The sequence below is a fragment of the Rosa chinensis genome, chromosome 2 (genome assembly GCF_002994745.2).
Source record: "Rosa chinensis cultivar Old Blush chromosome 2, RchiOBHm-V2, whole genome shotgun sequence".
Taxonomy (NCBI): domain Eukaryota; kingdom Viridiplantae; phylum Streptophyta; class Magnoliopsida; order Rosales; family Rosaceae; genus Rosa; species Rosa chinensis.
The window spans coordinates 28,132,231-28,148,625 of record NC_037089.1 but is presented as its reverse complement, the minus strand read 5'-3'; the positions used below and the strand labels follow the sequence as shown (position 1 = coordinate 28,148,625).

The window sequence follows — 16,395 nt, the reverse complement described above, 5'->3', positions numbered from 1 at the left end:
ATAGTAATAAATTCAAATTTGGGTTAAGAACATAAAGATTAATGTTATCCAATGAGAAATTAAGTAGTCTTATATTTAATTAATTACTTATATATTTATTTTTTCTTACATATTTGGATTTTAGAAAATTAGTATACTTATTAGTCATTTTGCACTTGGGTAATATAGTCTTTCAATAATTCAAATGTTTGTAGGGTGAACTAAGAAAATAGTAGGGTGGCAATAGCCGCACCCATACCGAATATACTGATTATCTAAATATTAGCTTTATATACTATAGTTTTCAATATACATACATGTATACTAAGTATGAATATTAATACTACTAATGTAATAGTACATGTATTTTAAGTAACCTAGTCAAATATGGTTAAATAACCTAGTATTATTGAAAATAGTTAAAACTTGATCTCATATGTACAAAAGAAAGCTCTAATAAGTAGATGAATACAAAGTTTACGACTATAAAAATGAAAAACTTAATATTGTTCATTCTAATTTATATTACAAAGAATTAATTGTTCTAAAATTTGTAATATCGAAAACCGAAATATCGAATTTGGTAGATATGATTAAAAACGTAAAATTTTATTTGGTAATTGGTAGTTCAATATTGAAACTGAAAGTTTTGGTTTTGAAGTTGGTATAACCAATTCGAACCGACCGAGTGACAGCCCTAAGTCAAATAATCAACAAGCCATATGAGCAGTATGATGATAAAGGGCAATAGTTTTGCCTCCCCTTTAGTTAAATACTTGAATGTAACTCGGTAACTCCTACTACCATGCGGATGGGTATAGCAAACAACTTACCCGACCCATTCAATTCTCTCTCTTCTCATTGTAATCAAAAATTGAAGCCCTAATCGGGCAAACACTAGATCCATAAGTAGGGGTCATCATGGGTCGGCCCTATACCCTAAATTTTAGGGCTTATGGTCGGGTCAGGGCTTAAATATGCTAACTCTTACCCGCCTGAAAGGCCCTAGCTTCTAAGGCTGAAAGGGCTGGGCTCTGGCCGACCTTCCGAATATGGCTAAATAGGGTCGAAATGGGCCGAAAATGGCCTTATTTTGTTTAACAAAAAGAAATACAGTTTTTTTTTTCCTCAAAATGTGGCTTAATAATTATATAGTTAATACAAGACTCATTATTTTTGTTGATCATATTTAATACACACACACATACATACAAATTAACTTATAACATTTATAAATATTAGTTAATATGTCTCTAAATCTCCCAAAATTAATTGTTGTTTAACAATGGAAACAAAAATTAAATTAAATAAAGCTTAAGAAATCAAACAACTGACCCGACCCGACCCGACCCAACCCATTCAATTCTCCCTCTTCTCATTGTAATAAAAAAAAAAAACCATAGCCCTCTTTATTTTTTTTTAAAAAAATGACCCTCGTCTTTGTTTTCTGGCAAACACTAGATCCATAAGCATGGGCCAAAATCAATTTTATTTCAGTGTAGTATCGCCGCCAGGTGTACAATCATGGTAAAAATATATATGATATGAAGAAACTTTCACTTTCTTCCTGAGACTTGGCAAGTGTTTATTTGGTATTACAGGTTTCACCAAATATGATGCCCAAAACATCTTCTTCTTTTTTTAATCAAACCCAAAATATCTTTTACAATGAAATCATAATTTTTTTGTTTTTAAGAATTAATGAAATTATATTTAAGAGAATAGGGCTTTGCTCACTATAACTGAAAACTTTTACAGTTATAGCCCCTAAATATTAAAAAAATCTTTAAAACTGAATTATTCAAGAAGCACAAAAATGTAACTTGACAAAAGAAAAAGAAAAAAAGATCAACAAATTTTTCAGAAAAATTACCCACAAAATAAAAGATAAAAAAGAACGGAAAATGGAGCATTAATTTTTTTCCACGTTTGTAAAATAACTGTTCACATAATTTTCTCTCATACCTACCTACATCTTTAGGGTGTGTTTGGATTCTAGTTAAAGTAAAATAAACAAGCGGTCAGTAGGGATCGAGAATTGCATCAGGAGTTTAGACAAAGTTAAAATGATCAGAATTTTTGAATTGCATTAGGAGTTTAAACAAAGTTAAATGATCAGAAGTTCGATTCTTCTCCTATATAACAGAGAGGAAAATTAAACAAGGAGCCAACATTTTTGTTTTTTTGTTTAAAGAAGGCCAACACAAATATTGAAAAAAAAAAAAAAAAAAAAGTAAATGTAGTAATCTTTATTTTACTTCTTAACTAGCTACAGTGTGGGCCTAAATGATAAACATAATAAGCCGACCTGACAAGAAATAGCGATTTGGAGGGAGTTCGAGAAACCCTCGATCACTGGAAAATGGCTCCGGCGGAAGCCAAACTGGTCGAAGCGGTGAGCTCGCACTGGAGCTCGAAGGCATCAGGGAGGTATAAGGCCGGAGGAGGCTCTTGAGATCCAGGTACTTCAATTCTTTGTCTTTGTCTATGTATGTGTATTTGTTCTTCTTTAATTTGTGTTTTTGTAGTTGTTTGATACTTTGAATGCAGAGAAATTTGGGGGAAAATGAAAATACGGGGTCGAGGGATTTACCTAAGATACTGTTTCTTTGTTGGGCAAGAGGCTACTATTATTTCCTAATAAGTTTACATCCAAAAACGACTTTGAGTTTCGGAGGAATGTTTAGATTCCACATATATTTGAGCAGAGAACTTTGGAGTGGTTTGGAGCATTCTGGAAAAAAAAAGTAAAGAGGCTCATTTTGTGGAGAATTTTCTATCACTTGAAGGTTCCCAAATATATTCATGCTCCCTATTGCTCTTAGGAGTAGGAATATAACACATAACATCAGGCAAAATTTGATGTAAAGCAAATTCATCATCGCCTCAAAGTAAGTTAGCTAAAGGAAAAGGATATTTCAATTTATAGTCTAGAAATTAATATTTTCATCATTCTCAACTGACCACCTAATTTCATCACATAAAATGAATCAAGCACCTAAAATTCTTTTAGAAGCCATAGAAGCATTTGAATGTTTCTTAACTGATGAAAAGAAATTATGCTTTAGAAGATAAATGCTCTCATTATTTGAAGCCAGAAATTTTGATGATCCGTAAGAATTTTTCATCCTAACTTAGAAAGAGTTGCTTGATTAAAATTCTTGGTCGTTCTAATTCAGATCAATAACGTTTTGGTAGGAATTTGTTTGTAAGTTTCTAACTAAAAATAGCACAAACTAAAACGGGTGAGTTATGTGAATTATCATTCTTTGTAGCTTTTGCATCTCTTGTCACATTGTTGGTTGATTTCTATGTTGTAGTTAGTTAGTAGGATTCTAGTGTTTTTGAATGACGAAGACACCAACTTTCCTTTATAGATTTATTGCAGAACTCAAATTGCTCTGTAGGATCAATCAGCAAGGCTTGGTTCAGTTGGTTTGGGTGGCTTAGTAGGTTAAATGATGACAGTCCAGGTTGATAACTTCTCTTTTGTTTACAAAAAAGAAGATAAATTGATTAGTTTTCATGGCTGAATTGATAAATTGAGTTTGTTTGTCTTTCAACACCTTGGTCAACTACTCCAAAACATTCCTAGTATCTTCGATTGTTCAGGAAGTACCTGGGAAAAGTTGAGGACGGTTTTCTGAACGTTTAACTTGAAGCTTCCTTTCAGTTCATATTTTATAAGGAAGTCACAGATTTAATTTTATATAAAACTAACCATATTATTGTCTCATTCTCAGGTCATTGATGGAGACGACGAGAAGCTTAAGCTTTTAGGGAACCTTGAAGCAGATGATGTGGAAGAACGGAACTCACATGGCGCAGTTATTTATGTTTCTCCTGAGTGTTTTAAAGATTGGCAACCAAAGAAAATTGTTATGAAAAATAACCTCTTTACTGTTTTTCACTCCTGAGTCTACACATACATCTAGAGATAATGCATCATTTTTACATTATACGTTCTTCGAACTTCTATGTAATCTTATTTGATTAAAAAATAAAAATAAAAAACTGTTGTGCTTGTAGTGGCTTTGTACAAGTGGGAGTTGCATCAAATGTTTCTCAGGAGATTGTAGGTTGGATATGGCTTGTTTTTCACGTTATTGTTGGGTGCATTTTTGACTTTGTGGAAATTTATGGGATAGGGAATCCTAGGTAGATGCGTGCAGGTGCGGTTTTAGCTGTAGCAGTATACTTTTGGATTGCCGAGATTGTGGGGATGCACCGTGGACCATTCAGCTTTTGGAGACTACCATTTGTTCTAGAGATTTTCGGATTGGTGATAGTTTTTGTGCAGTTCACGAACTTTGTGATGAGATATGATTAGTCATTGAGACATCCTTCAAAGAAAATATTTAGAGGACCGATTATTCGTATCTAAAGTCAACTTAGCATAGATTTTACCTGCTACAATGAATTTTTTTATATATTATTTTTTTACAAAATTTAACATATTTTCCTACCTCTTTAGGCAACTTATGGGGTTATACATCTCCAAGAGCAGATCAAAACACGAAACCAAGTATAATGCAAATTATTATAAAGTCGTTTATTATATTGGTTGTGGCTGCTTGCATTTGTACTCCTACACAATACATAACATCATGTATGGTGAATTTTCTCCAATTTATCTATAAGTTCATATCAAATATAGTAAAATTACAAATTGCTCTCGATTATTAGACCGACTTTTTGATCACATATCAACATCTCCACCATTTAGTTTTTAGTTCTACATGAGTAGATCACTTATGCAAATTTCCAGCCAAATTGGTGAGTTAAGGTATCGAAGTAGATTAAATCAATGGACAAACCAAATTCCTCCAATTTAATAGGAGCATTTTAATGTGACATTTTAAGTGTTATTTCCTCGTATTTACTTGGTTATTTCCTTGAATAAATTCTTGTTGTTTAGGAAAGTTTCTATTTTTAGTAATAGTTTCTATTTTCAGATCCTATGGAGCAAACAAGCTGAAATGAGCTCAAAAAGAGAAAGAAAAGCTAGAGGACGTTGGAGAGAGATGAGACAAGTCAAAAGGGCTGCATAAATGAGCTGGAACGAAGAAGTAAAGTTTTCCTGGTCCAACCAAGAAATCCTGTTCAGAAGAAGAAACTTTGTCAAGCAAGACTCCTGAGCCAACCAAGAAGCATGATCGAAATAAGAAAGGAAAATAACGTTGGGAGAAGATTCCTGGAAGCACTAGGAGACATCATGGCTTGAAGATGAGGCATGGAGGCCCAAGATCCTTCTAGGTTAATGTGGATTTCAGCAAAATAGATAAAAGCCCAATTGATTTAGGGTTGTGACGTCAAAGAGGAAATTTTGGAGAATATATGTGTTTTGCCGTGAAATACCAAGAGGAAAAGAAGGAGACAACGTGAAAATCAAGAAGAAATCAAAAGATTACGTTGGAAATATTCTAGGGAGAGTTTTAAGGGATGGAGAAGTGTGTGCAACAAGAAAAAGGTCCAAAACAAGTCCAGATTCGTCCCCTACTTTCTCTCAAGATATTTTGGCCGAAAATGATGTATAAAATCAGAATAAATTCATGGAAATTCTGCAACTATATATGAGGGACTTATTTTGAAGGCTTTTGATTGGTTGGATGACACAACAGGGCTTACATGGCAGTCTGTGATTGGTCGAAGCTGTGTGGCATTTTCAGATAATTCTTTGGGAAAATAAAAGAAGATTCATGAAGCTTAGAGACCAAGTTCACGTCCCCTATATATACTCCCCCTAGGCTTGACGTTTGACATACCTCTTCATTCAGAAATCTCTCAACGTAAAAGCTCTCTCTCTCTCTCTCTCCATTCTCTAGTTCAACTTCTGCATTTTCAAGAAAGGAGAGGAAGAAGAAGAAGGAGCTGTGAAGACCTAGCATCCACCATCCACCATTGAAGCCGTGAAGAGTTGAAGCTTGCTTCCAAGATTCAAGTCCAACGTTCAAGCCTCCATCTCCATCTCCACTCACGGTGTAATTCATTCTTTTTCCTTGTAATCACTTTTGATTTTTCCTTGTTTGGATTCGTATGAATGAGTCTACATGATATAGTAGATAAAACAATGACACATTGGTCACGCCAAAATAATTTTATTTGGCTTAATGAAATTTTTAGTTCATGATATAGTATACAATAGTATACTTATTAAATACTTATAGTTGATTAATACAACATAAGTTAGGTGGAAATTTCATCACTAATATATGCAATGGTATTCCATATAGGTAACGTAATACAAGCTCAATTGGAGCCATCAATCAAGATCTGCAGCTCTTGAAATGATTGTTACCTTAGCTTTCTGAAGCATCAATTGTGAAAAATTATTAACAATTGCAATGGATCATGCCCATAGTTGCATTATATGCAAGACAAATATGTTTGTCATTATGTTTATCATGAACATTCGTAGTTCAAATTTGAATTTATTGATGAACACGTGGTTCATATTATTGTTTGACACTGAAAATAAATGTCAAAATTATATACTCAAATTTCGAGTCTGAGATAGTGGTCCATATGGGTATAAACATATACTCCAATAATAATATAATGGAGGATCATAGTCTCATCAAATTTTATATTGTACTTAAAGCATTGGGCTCGAGTCTTTACAATTAGAAGCTTGTTCTAAAAGTGGAGTGAACAGAGGTTCACATGTACTCATAAAGAGAGGGACAAAAATCCAGACATAATTAGAGATCAAGAAACAAGAAGTTTCGATTTATTTGATTGTATAACAATCAGCGGAGGAATTTTAAGTCCTCATGAAATTGAATCAAGAAACATGTAGTTTCGATCTCATTATAACTTGACAATTCTATATCAAATTATCAGAATAAATAATAAGAGGAGATCAAATTGAAGTCGTCAAACTCATGAAAATACATACCTCTATTATATTGGAAACATAATTGATATTGTTGATACCAATTCGTGAGTACCAAATGCCAAAATAAAGAGATATTCATTTAGAATCAATAATTGATACATGCATTAATATAACATTATAACAAAATAATCAAAAATTTGTTGAGTCTAGTTGGTTAGGATTTTTGGCTCTCACCCGAGGGACCATGGTTCAAATCCTGGTAATGGAATGTATTTTTGGTTATTTTTTCACAAACGACATAATTATATGAGGTAGACATGATAAAAATAATCATAACAAAATAATCAAAAATTTGTTGAGTCTAGTTGGTTAGGATTTTTGGCTCTCACCCGAGGGACCATGGTTCAAATCCTGGTAATGGAATGTATTTTGTTATTTTTTCACAAACGACATAATTATATGAGATAGACATGACAAAAATAATCATAAGTAACAAATGTTCATTATGATCGCATAAAATAAATAATTATGATATGTATCAAATAATGGTAATAAAATGAGTTTTATTATAACAATAATTATCGGGGAAATAGTTATCAGTTTTTTTTTTTGCGATGCTCTCTTTTTTGACTCCCTTACGGGAGGTTTCTCGACGGCGACTTTTATCAAGGAGTGGCGGTCTTGTGCTTTTGACTGAGAGGAGGGTCCTTTCACTTTTCTCTAGTCTAACTCTTGGTGGTGCCGACGGGACAACTCGCCTCGGCTCCTTGCTCCTAGGCTGTTGCCTAATTTTTCTCGTCGCCGGCTATGGTTGTGGTGATGGTGGCTCTGTTACCGATCGAAGATTGGATCGGTATGTTAATTATGTGGGTTCTCTAGGGAGGATGGATGTGAAGGCAGGTACCAGTGTTCGGGATGCAGCTTGCAGCGATGATTGGTCAGGTTGGTTTGCCTGGGATTGCATTGATCTAATGGTGGTGATGGTGGATCTGTCTTGCTCGTCAGGGGACTTGAGTTGCTGGGCATCCAATCTAATTATGCAATCTGTCCTTGATGGTAGTTATGATGGTAGTGGTCAGTGTTCCCATAGGAACTTGGGTGGCGGTGGTCTCTACAGTGGTAATGGTGGTCTCTATGGGGTGGCAGTTTCTATAGAGACGGTGGCTGTTTCCAAGAGGGTGGCGGTGACGGCAGAATTATTGGGGAGGCTAGGGTTTCTCCTAAAATGCCTTGCTGGGCTCTAGGGTTTGCCCTAGGGTTTACCCAAATTGGGCCTTGGATGTGGTTAATTTTGACAGGGCTATAATGTGGAAGGTGGTCTGTCACCTTTTTGGGTCCATTTTGGGTTGTCTCCTGATGCAGAGGATAATGTGGAAGGTGGTCTGTCACCTTCTACTGCTAGTTTAATTTAATTTCTATTTGGGTTGCAAAAGTCAGTGCCTTAGTTGTTACCTTTTATGCCTGCTTCAAGGTTTCTGGTTTTTGTTAAAATAATGGTGCGTGGACTTCCTAAAAGGTGGGTGTACTAGGGATTATATGGGGCGCTATTTGTGTAGAATAGGGTTTCTTATGGTTCTAAGGGACTATTGCTTTATGTCGACCCCATAGGGGTGTTTCGTTCTTATACTGCTTGCTAAATTTAATGAAAGGGCTGAACTATTTTCGTCAAAAAATAACAATAATTATCGAGGCGAATGTTAATAAAATGAGTTATTAATAACAATAACTACCAGATAATGGTAATATCAATAGAAAACAAACTAGACCTAACAAGCGCGGCCCAGAGAACGCGCCTCACGCGCGGAGAAAAAGGAGAGAGAGAGAGAGAGAGCGTCTTCGAGAGAGAGAGAGAGCGCCTCTCCCGGCCGAACGCCGTCGGCTCCCTGCCGTTTGCGTTCCGGTCCGGGAGAGGAAGTTTTCCCGGGCTAGCGGCATGGATCTCTGGCGGAGGCCTGGTTCACGGATGGTGGAAGGTGGTTTGACGTTGGACGGGGCAGATCGGGTGAGATCTCCTCCCCTTGGGTCATGGGTGAGATCTGACAAGGAACAACGAAGGGGTGATTGCCAGCGGCTGTTCCTGGCGTCACGGATGGTTCAGGGTGTACGGAGGTGGCTGGGGCTTCGATCCCAGGGCAGGGACGAGCTCGGAGATGGTTCGCCCCTTTCTGGGCTTCAATCTCGGACATCGACCAGGTTTGGGGGTGGCCGGCTTTGTGGTGCGGCGATGCGGTGGCGTAGGAATACGTTGCTGCAACGTGGTGGTGCAAGGCGGCGGTGTGGTGACGATGGAGAATGCTGGCAGCAAGTTTGGAGGAGGGCGGCGATAGTTCCTTGCGGGAAGTGGAGGTTGGGCCGGGCCGCCGTGTTTGGTCAATTTTTTATTAGGATTTTAGTTTCAGGTTTTTGGTTAGGTCAAATAAAACGTCCCTACTCAATTGAGCTAGGGTTTGGAGGTTTTGGTCGTGTTGTGGAGCCATCTATATGGTGTTACTCCTGGGAACAATATGGTAGAATTTCGATGCTGTTTGGTTATCAACGGAAAGGTGGATTTCCCTTGCACGTGGTCTGGCGGTTTATGGACACGGTGTGGAAGAGGGTGGAGTGGTTCGTCTGGCTGTTGGTGACGAGGTCGTATCGTGACACTCGGGATTGGTTATCTTTCTTTGTAGCCTGGGGTGATAGGCGTAAAAATTGGTTAGGGGTTGGACCTTTTCGGTTCATGGATGTTACTATTAGTGACGGACCCATAACTATGGATCTTGGTAGGAATATGTGTCGTGGTGTTGATACCACAACCGATTATTCCAATGCTTTGTAATTCTTTTGGTTATTAATGGATTCTATCTTTTCTCAAAAAAAAAAAGATAATGGTAATATCATGATAATTGTAACTCTTGCAACAAATACTCATGACAAATTCAATTATGTAAGAATTGTAATAAAGGTAATTTAAACATAATAAATGTGATTAAATAGATAAAGATAAGGAAACGTAATTACGTTTAATCGGTGCCAAAATATAGGCTTAAAATGACTAGCTAAATAAATAAATAGAGACAAAAAAAAAACGCTTAGACATAGGCTTAAAATTAACCGATGTCAAGAACATTGGCGCTGATCTTGTCATCAACATGTTTTCCATTGTCTATAAAATATCAGAGACGTTGAGCTTGTTATCTTCACTGACAAATTCTCCACATAATTTTAGCTGGGAGGTAATCCGATGCATAGCGGAATTGAAATCAGTGATAGAGTTGAAGTTCTGAAGGCACAAATGCGTCCATTCATATCGTGCTCTAGGTAGAACAATGGTTTTTTGGTGTGAGCAAATCGATCAGCCAATGTTTGCCAAAGCTCAAGCAGGTTTTTAACCGTAAGGTACTCATCTTTTGAGCTATTGTTAAGATGATAACGCAAGAAAATCATAGCCTTGGCGCAATCTTGTACAGATGACTTATTGTCAATTTTGATGGCATCTCCAAGGTTGTTAGCCATAAAGTGAAATTCGGCATCTAATAGTTCTTGCAGAAATTTCAAAAGGATCAAAGTCCAAGTTTGTCAGATGCGTCACCTTTCTACAAAGAGAAAAGACGAGATATATCAAGATCAATAAGTATTAGAACAATATGTTCTATGAAAAATGATAGAAAAATCATATACGAAACAAAAGTTTTGAAGTGTTCATAAATATGAACAATGGATCCCATAGGGAACATACGAGAAAAAATATTCGCGTGATGTGTCTATAGAACCATAGGTTCTAAGACTACTCGGTCAGCAGACTCGAGTCTTGACTATTGGAACAATGGTTCTCAAAGTCGAATATGAAGCATAAATCTCAATAATTAGATTTTATAAAAGATACATACAAATATATGTAAATGATTGCATAAAAAAAATTGATGTTCATCTAGGAGAGAAAGAAGAAAAACTCATAAATCATTAGCTTTGGTCATAAGAAACTATGTTGCACCATAAGGCTTGCGGATCATCATGGAGTTCAAAGAAGAAGAAGAAGAAAACTAAGAGCAAATGCTTGCTGATAACGTGTTATAAACTAGAGAATAAGAGAGAGATAGAAGAGAGAAACATAATATGGGAGAAGGTAGAAGTGTGTATTTCATTCTCATTAGACCCCTTTATATAGGGGTAGAGTTTACATCATAAGGACGTAACTCATTAGTATTTACAGTGAACAGTCATATATATATATATATAATATTTACAACAGATCCATTGTATATATAGGCTTCATTGTTGTAAAAAGAGGATCATCGATCTCTTCACTTTTCCAACTTCCTTGTACTTAAAAAATACATTCTTTCTCTTTGTGTAAGTGGCGCGCGCGCGCACACACACATTATGACCCTTCAAGTGAGGGATATTTTTTTTTGGTATCTTAAGGGATTCTTTGTGAGACCAACTTTTCGATCACATATGGCCCTTCTAGTGAGGGATATTTTTTTGGGGTATCTTAAGGGATCATTTGTGGGACCAACTTCTCGATCACATATAGTCCTTCTAGTAAGGGATCTTTTTTTGGGTATCATAAGGGATCCTTTGTGGGATCAACTTTTCGATCACATATAGACATCTTGATCGTTAAGTTTTTAATACTCCTTGAATAGATCACTTATGCAAATTTTCAGCCAAATTGAAGACTGTTAAGGTATCGAACTAGATTAAAATGGACGAACTAAATATGTCCAACCTGAACTGTTTATGTTTATAATTGTAAATCACTGTTATGGATGCCTTAACTATTATCAATGTGGCTGAAAATTTACATAAGTAATCTACTAGTAATCTCATATAGAACTAAAAACTGAACAGTGAACAGTGAACAGTGAACATATCCATATGTGATCGAAAAGTTGATCTAATATCAATCCCTTAAAATGGTTAAAAAAAAAAAAGGGATCCCTCGTATACATAATACTTTAATTACCAATACGTTTACTTACTTAAAATTGAAAAATCCATAAATCGGAGACAACTAAAGTCGTTTAGTTTGTGCTGTCCTACACCTTCATTCTTACTTTGGATTTTGGCCAGAGAGGCTCTGTTTCAAACGGCTCTTTCTGTCTGCGGGAATTCCCGCCAGGCTTAAAAGTTAACGTCAACCTCTCTCACAAACATAAACATAACCTTTTCTTGATTGGTTTAATTACCACACACAGCAGTTGCTCTCTATTCTGATGGAGGCCCCAAACCCTCTGACCACTTCGTCGGATTTCTACGCCTATCACCTCCAAGCATGCCTAAACAAGAGACACCCATTTGCCGGAAAATCCATCCATGCCCAGATCATCAAGTCAGGGCTTCACCTAGGTGTGTTCTTGATGAACAATCTCATGAACTATTACATCAAAACTGGGTCTTATGTCGATGCACGCAACGTGTTCGATGAAATGCCTGTGAGAAACAAGTTTTCATGGAACACGATTCTCTCTGGTTACACAAAGCAGGGAAGGCTCGATGCAGCTTGGGGTGTTTTTAATGAAATGCCTGAACGCGACTCGGTTTCGTGGACTGCGATGATTGTGGGTTATAATCAGATGGGGAGATATGGTAATGCGATTCGGATGTTCTTGGACATGGTTTCGGATGGAGTTCCTGTGACCCAGTTCACTGTTACTAACATTCTTTCGGCTTGCGCTTCGATTAAGGGTTTGGATATTGGTAGGAAGGTGCATTCCTTTGTTGTTAAGCTCGCAGTTGGCAGTTATGTTTCGGTTGGGAACTGCCTTTTAAATATGTATGTGAAATGTGGTGATCCGGGGACTGCACAGATTGTTTTTGATAGGATGAGATTGAAAAATGTATCGAGCTGGAATCATATGATTATGTTACATATGCAATGTGGTCGTGCAGACCTTGCTCTTGCACAGTTTAATCAAATGACGGAGCGCGACATTGTTTCTTGGAATTCAATTATTGCTGGATACAACCAGCATGGGCTCGAAATGGAAGCAGTGGCTACCTTCTTAAGTATGGTGAAGGATTCTTTTCTAAAGCCTGATAAGTTCACCTTGGCAAGCATCTTGTCAGCTTGTGCTAACCTTGAGAAGTTGGAACTTGGAAAACAAATACATGTTCTTATTATAAGAGCTGGATTGGACACATCCGAAGCAGTGGTTAATGCTTTGATTTCAATGTATGCCAAGTCTGGTGGGTTGGAAATTGCTGAAAAGGTTTTAGAGCAATGTGGGACTTCAGATCTCAATCTTATAGCTTTTACTTCCTTATTGGATGGATACATTAAGGTTGGGGATGTTAACCCAGCGAGACAGATATTTGACTCATTGAGAGAATGTGATGTGGTAGCATGGACAGCTATGATTGTCGGTTATGTGCAGAATGGGTTGAATAATGATGCTTTGGAGCTCTTTAGGTCAATGATAGAAGGAGGCCCCAGGCCAAACAACTACACCTTAGCAGCTATGTTAAGTGTCAGTTCAAGCTTGGCTTCTTTGGATTATGGAAAACAAATTCATGCAAGTGCTATACGAACAGGAGAAGTGTCTTCGGTTTCTGTGGGCAATGCTCTAATTACCATGTATTCCAAAGCTGGAAGCATCAGTGGTGCAAAGCAAGTTTTCAATCTGATTGACCGGAATAGAGATACTGTTTCTTGGAGTTCCATGATTATAGCCCTGGCTCAACATGGTCTTGGGGAAGAATCCATTGAACTATTTGAGAAGATGCTGTCACTTGGTATTAGGCCCGACCATGTAACTTATGTTGGGGTGCTCTCTGCTTGTACACATGTGGGGTTGGTCGACCAGGGCAGGAGCTACTATAATTTGATGAGGAGTGTACACAAGATTGAACCCACCCATAGCCATTATGCATGTATGGTTGATCTGCTTGGGCGTGCTGGGTTACTTCAAGAAGCATACGACGTGATACAAAATATGCCAATTGAACCTGATGTAATAGCTTGGGGTTCACTTTTATCTGCTTGTAAGCTTCATAAAAATGTTGATTTGGCTAAAGTTGCAGCAGACAAATTGCTCCTTATTGAACCAGACAACAGTGGGGCCTATTCAGCCCTTGCTAATTTGTATTCAGCTTGTGGAAGGTGGGTAGATGCTGCAGAAGTAAGAAAGCTAATGAAGAATAGGAGAGTGAAGAAAGGCCAAGGATTTAGTTGGCTTGAGTATCAGAACAAAGTCCATGTGTTTGGGGTTGATGATGGAGTTCACCCACAGAGAGATGGAATCTACAAGATGATGGAGAAAATCTGGAAAGAGATTAAAAATATCGGTTTTGTCCCTGATACTGAGTCAGTATTGCACGACGTTGCAGAAGAATTGAAGGAGAAGATGCTTATGCATCACAGTGAGAAACTTGCAATTGCATTTGGGCTAATAAATACTCCAGAGAACAGTACGCTGAGGATTATGAAGAACCTCAGAGTTTGTAATGATTGTCACTCTGCCATTAAATTTATATCCAAGCTTGTGGGAAGAGAAATCATTCTGAGAGACGCTACTCGTTTTCACCATTTTAAGAATGGGACTTGTTCTTGTCGGGACTATTGGTAGGCATAAGGATGAAGATTTAAAGATGGTTTAGTGTTCAAGTGTACAAAGATTGTTGTATGTAGAGGTTGATACTCTACATTATCCAAAAAAAAGAGAAGAGGTTGATACTCCACAAAAGCAGCAGTTGATGTGCTGGCTGACTAGTTAGTTTCATACGGCTCCAGGAAGCTGCTAATATGGTCAGTTTACATTTGAAGGTAACTCTTCTTGGCAATCATGTCCTTGCTCTCTGATTGCTGCTATACGAGATAGTTGGTCTTTGAGACATTTAATTCCCAAGGATTGAAGCATGGTTTTGGATGTTGATAACACGGAGCAAAACCAAACTCTGTGTAGGTTTGATATGCATTGTGGAACCATTTACTGTTGACTTAAATTATTGGGGTCCATTGGTAATCCAACATGGTCAGTTTGAATTTCAATTCTTAGCATTTCTCAACAAATCTGACTTCGACACATACCTTACTTCTGGTAGATTTGAGCAGTTACTTTTCAATACGATCTTGGAATTATTATTTGGGAGCAGAACGATTTTGCTCACATATGGTTTTCCTTTTTCATTCTTTCTTCATTTTAATGTTATATAGATACTTAGATAGTTTTGTTTGTTATTTAAAGACTGAAATTCAATTTGTTTATCCATGAAGGTTGTCACCATAACGCAGCTGGGCTGAACCTTAAGAAATAAGGACTCTTTCATAATTGTTTGGTTCTGATGCTTTTGTGTTCTCTTTTTGGCTTCTTTCTTTATGGTGCGTTTTGAATTCGGCTGCTTTTGTTGCTTTGCTTTCTCATTGTGTTTTTGCAAACTAATACATACTTTAATGTACGCTGGCTGCATTGATTTATTGTCATTATAGACTGCACCTAGGTTAGTCCTCCCTCACCTGAAAATAAGCCGACCCATAGACTGCTACTGCTCGAGTACAAAGTGACTGTTGGAAGGTCTAAAATTAGAGAAACAGCTCCATATTTGTGTTCATATCCAAATGGTGTTGCATATTATATCTTTGGTAATTATCACTATCACTTGCATCTATTGGGCCCACTGCTGGCAATAGAGTGATTTTAACTGTTGCAATTTGTTTTCCAGGTGAAATGCTTACAAAGTGGCAAAGAAGTAAAACTATTTGAGAATATGGAAGTCTAGGCACATTTCACCAACCTAAACCTTTGATAATGATCTTAAGAGAGCAGCTCTTATGAATCAAGCCTCCCTAGCCAACTCACTAGCCAAATCTGTGTGGATGGGTAAATGCTTGAAGTGCAGAGATCTTATGTCTGCCAAGGATCTGAAAGTCGTTATTTCTCTTCAACGTGGTGGGGATATTCTATGATGCTCACATTCTTCTTAATGGTCTGAAATGGAGAGTTGGGATTGACAGTTATATTTCCGGAATGATTCTGGGACTGTGCTCCTCTAGCCACTTGGATTTCTCAGATCAACTTAGTGTGACTGTTCACTATTACCGAACAGAGTTGGAGTGTTGCTAGATTCATGGATTTCCTCTTCTCGAGGTTATTCTGAAAATTCATAGCAATGACACTTGTTACTAAGGATTATAAGGGAAAGTTTTCTTTTAAATCTGCTTATCCTTATCTCACTTTCCTTATGCGGTTGGGGCATCTAACTGGAATTTCTGGAAGGTTCATATTTTCTCAAGGTTAAAATTCATTTCTGTACTTTCATAGAAAGCTGCTCACTAGTTGGTGAAGAGTCAATAAAAAGTTAACTATGACCCTATCTGTCCTAGATGCTCATGTAGTATTGAATTTCTGAGGGTTTGGATTATGTGTTCACAGATTCTCTTGCTGCTAGTATTGCACTGGATTATGCTAATATGAAAGTGAAGTCTCCAGAACTATAAGAAACTCCTTGGTATGTGACTCCTGACATGCTCTTTGCTTTATTTGTGAATGGAGGTGTAGAGGGATGTCTGTTGATGATTTTAAGCTTTGGACGAATTTTTTGTCAAGTATATAGAAGAAGACGAATGCCATGTGAGTTGTTCTTGCACTTTCCAGGTG

General features: G+C 37.2%; 1 protein-coding gene across 1 annotated transcript; it reads left to right on the top strand.

The window, feature by feature from the left end:
- Positions 1-11,832: 11,832 nt before the first annotated feature.
- LOC112186510 (pentatricopeptide repeat-containing protein At2g22070) lies at positions 11,833-14,491 on the top strand. The gene has a single exon (XM_024324958.2). The coding sequence runs from the start codon at positions 12,016-12,018 to the stop codon at positions 14,365-14,367; it is 2,352 nt and encodes a 783-aa protein (XP_024180726.1). The 5' UTR covers positions 11,833-12,015; the 3' UTR covers positions 14,368-14,491.
- The last annotated feature ends 1,904 nt before the right edge of the window (positions 14,492-16,395 follow it).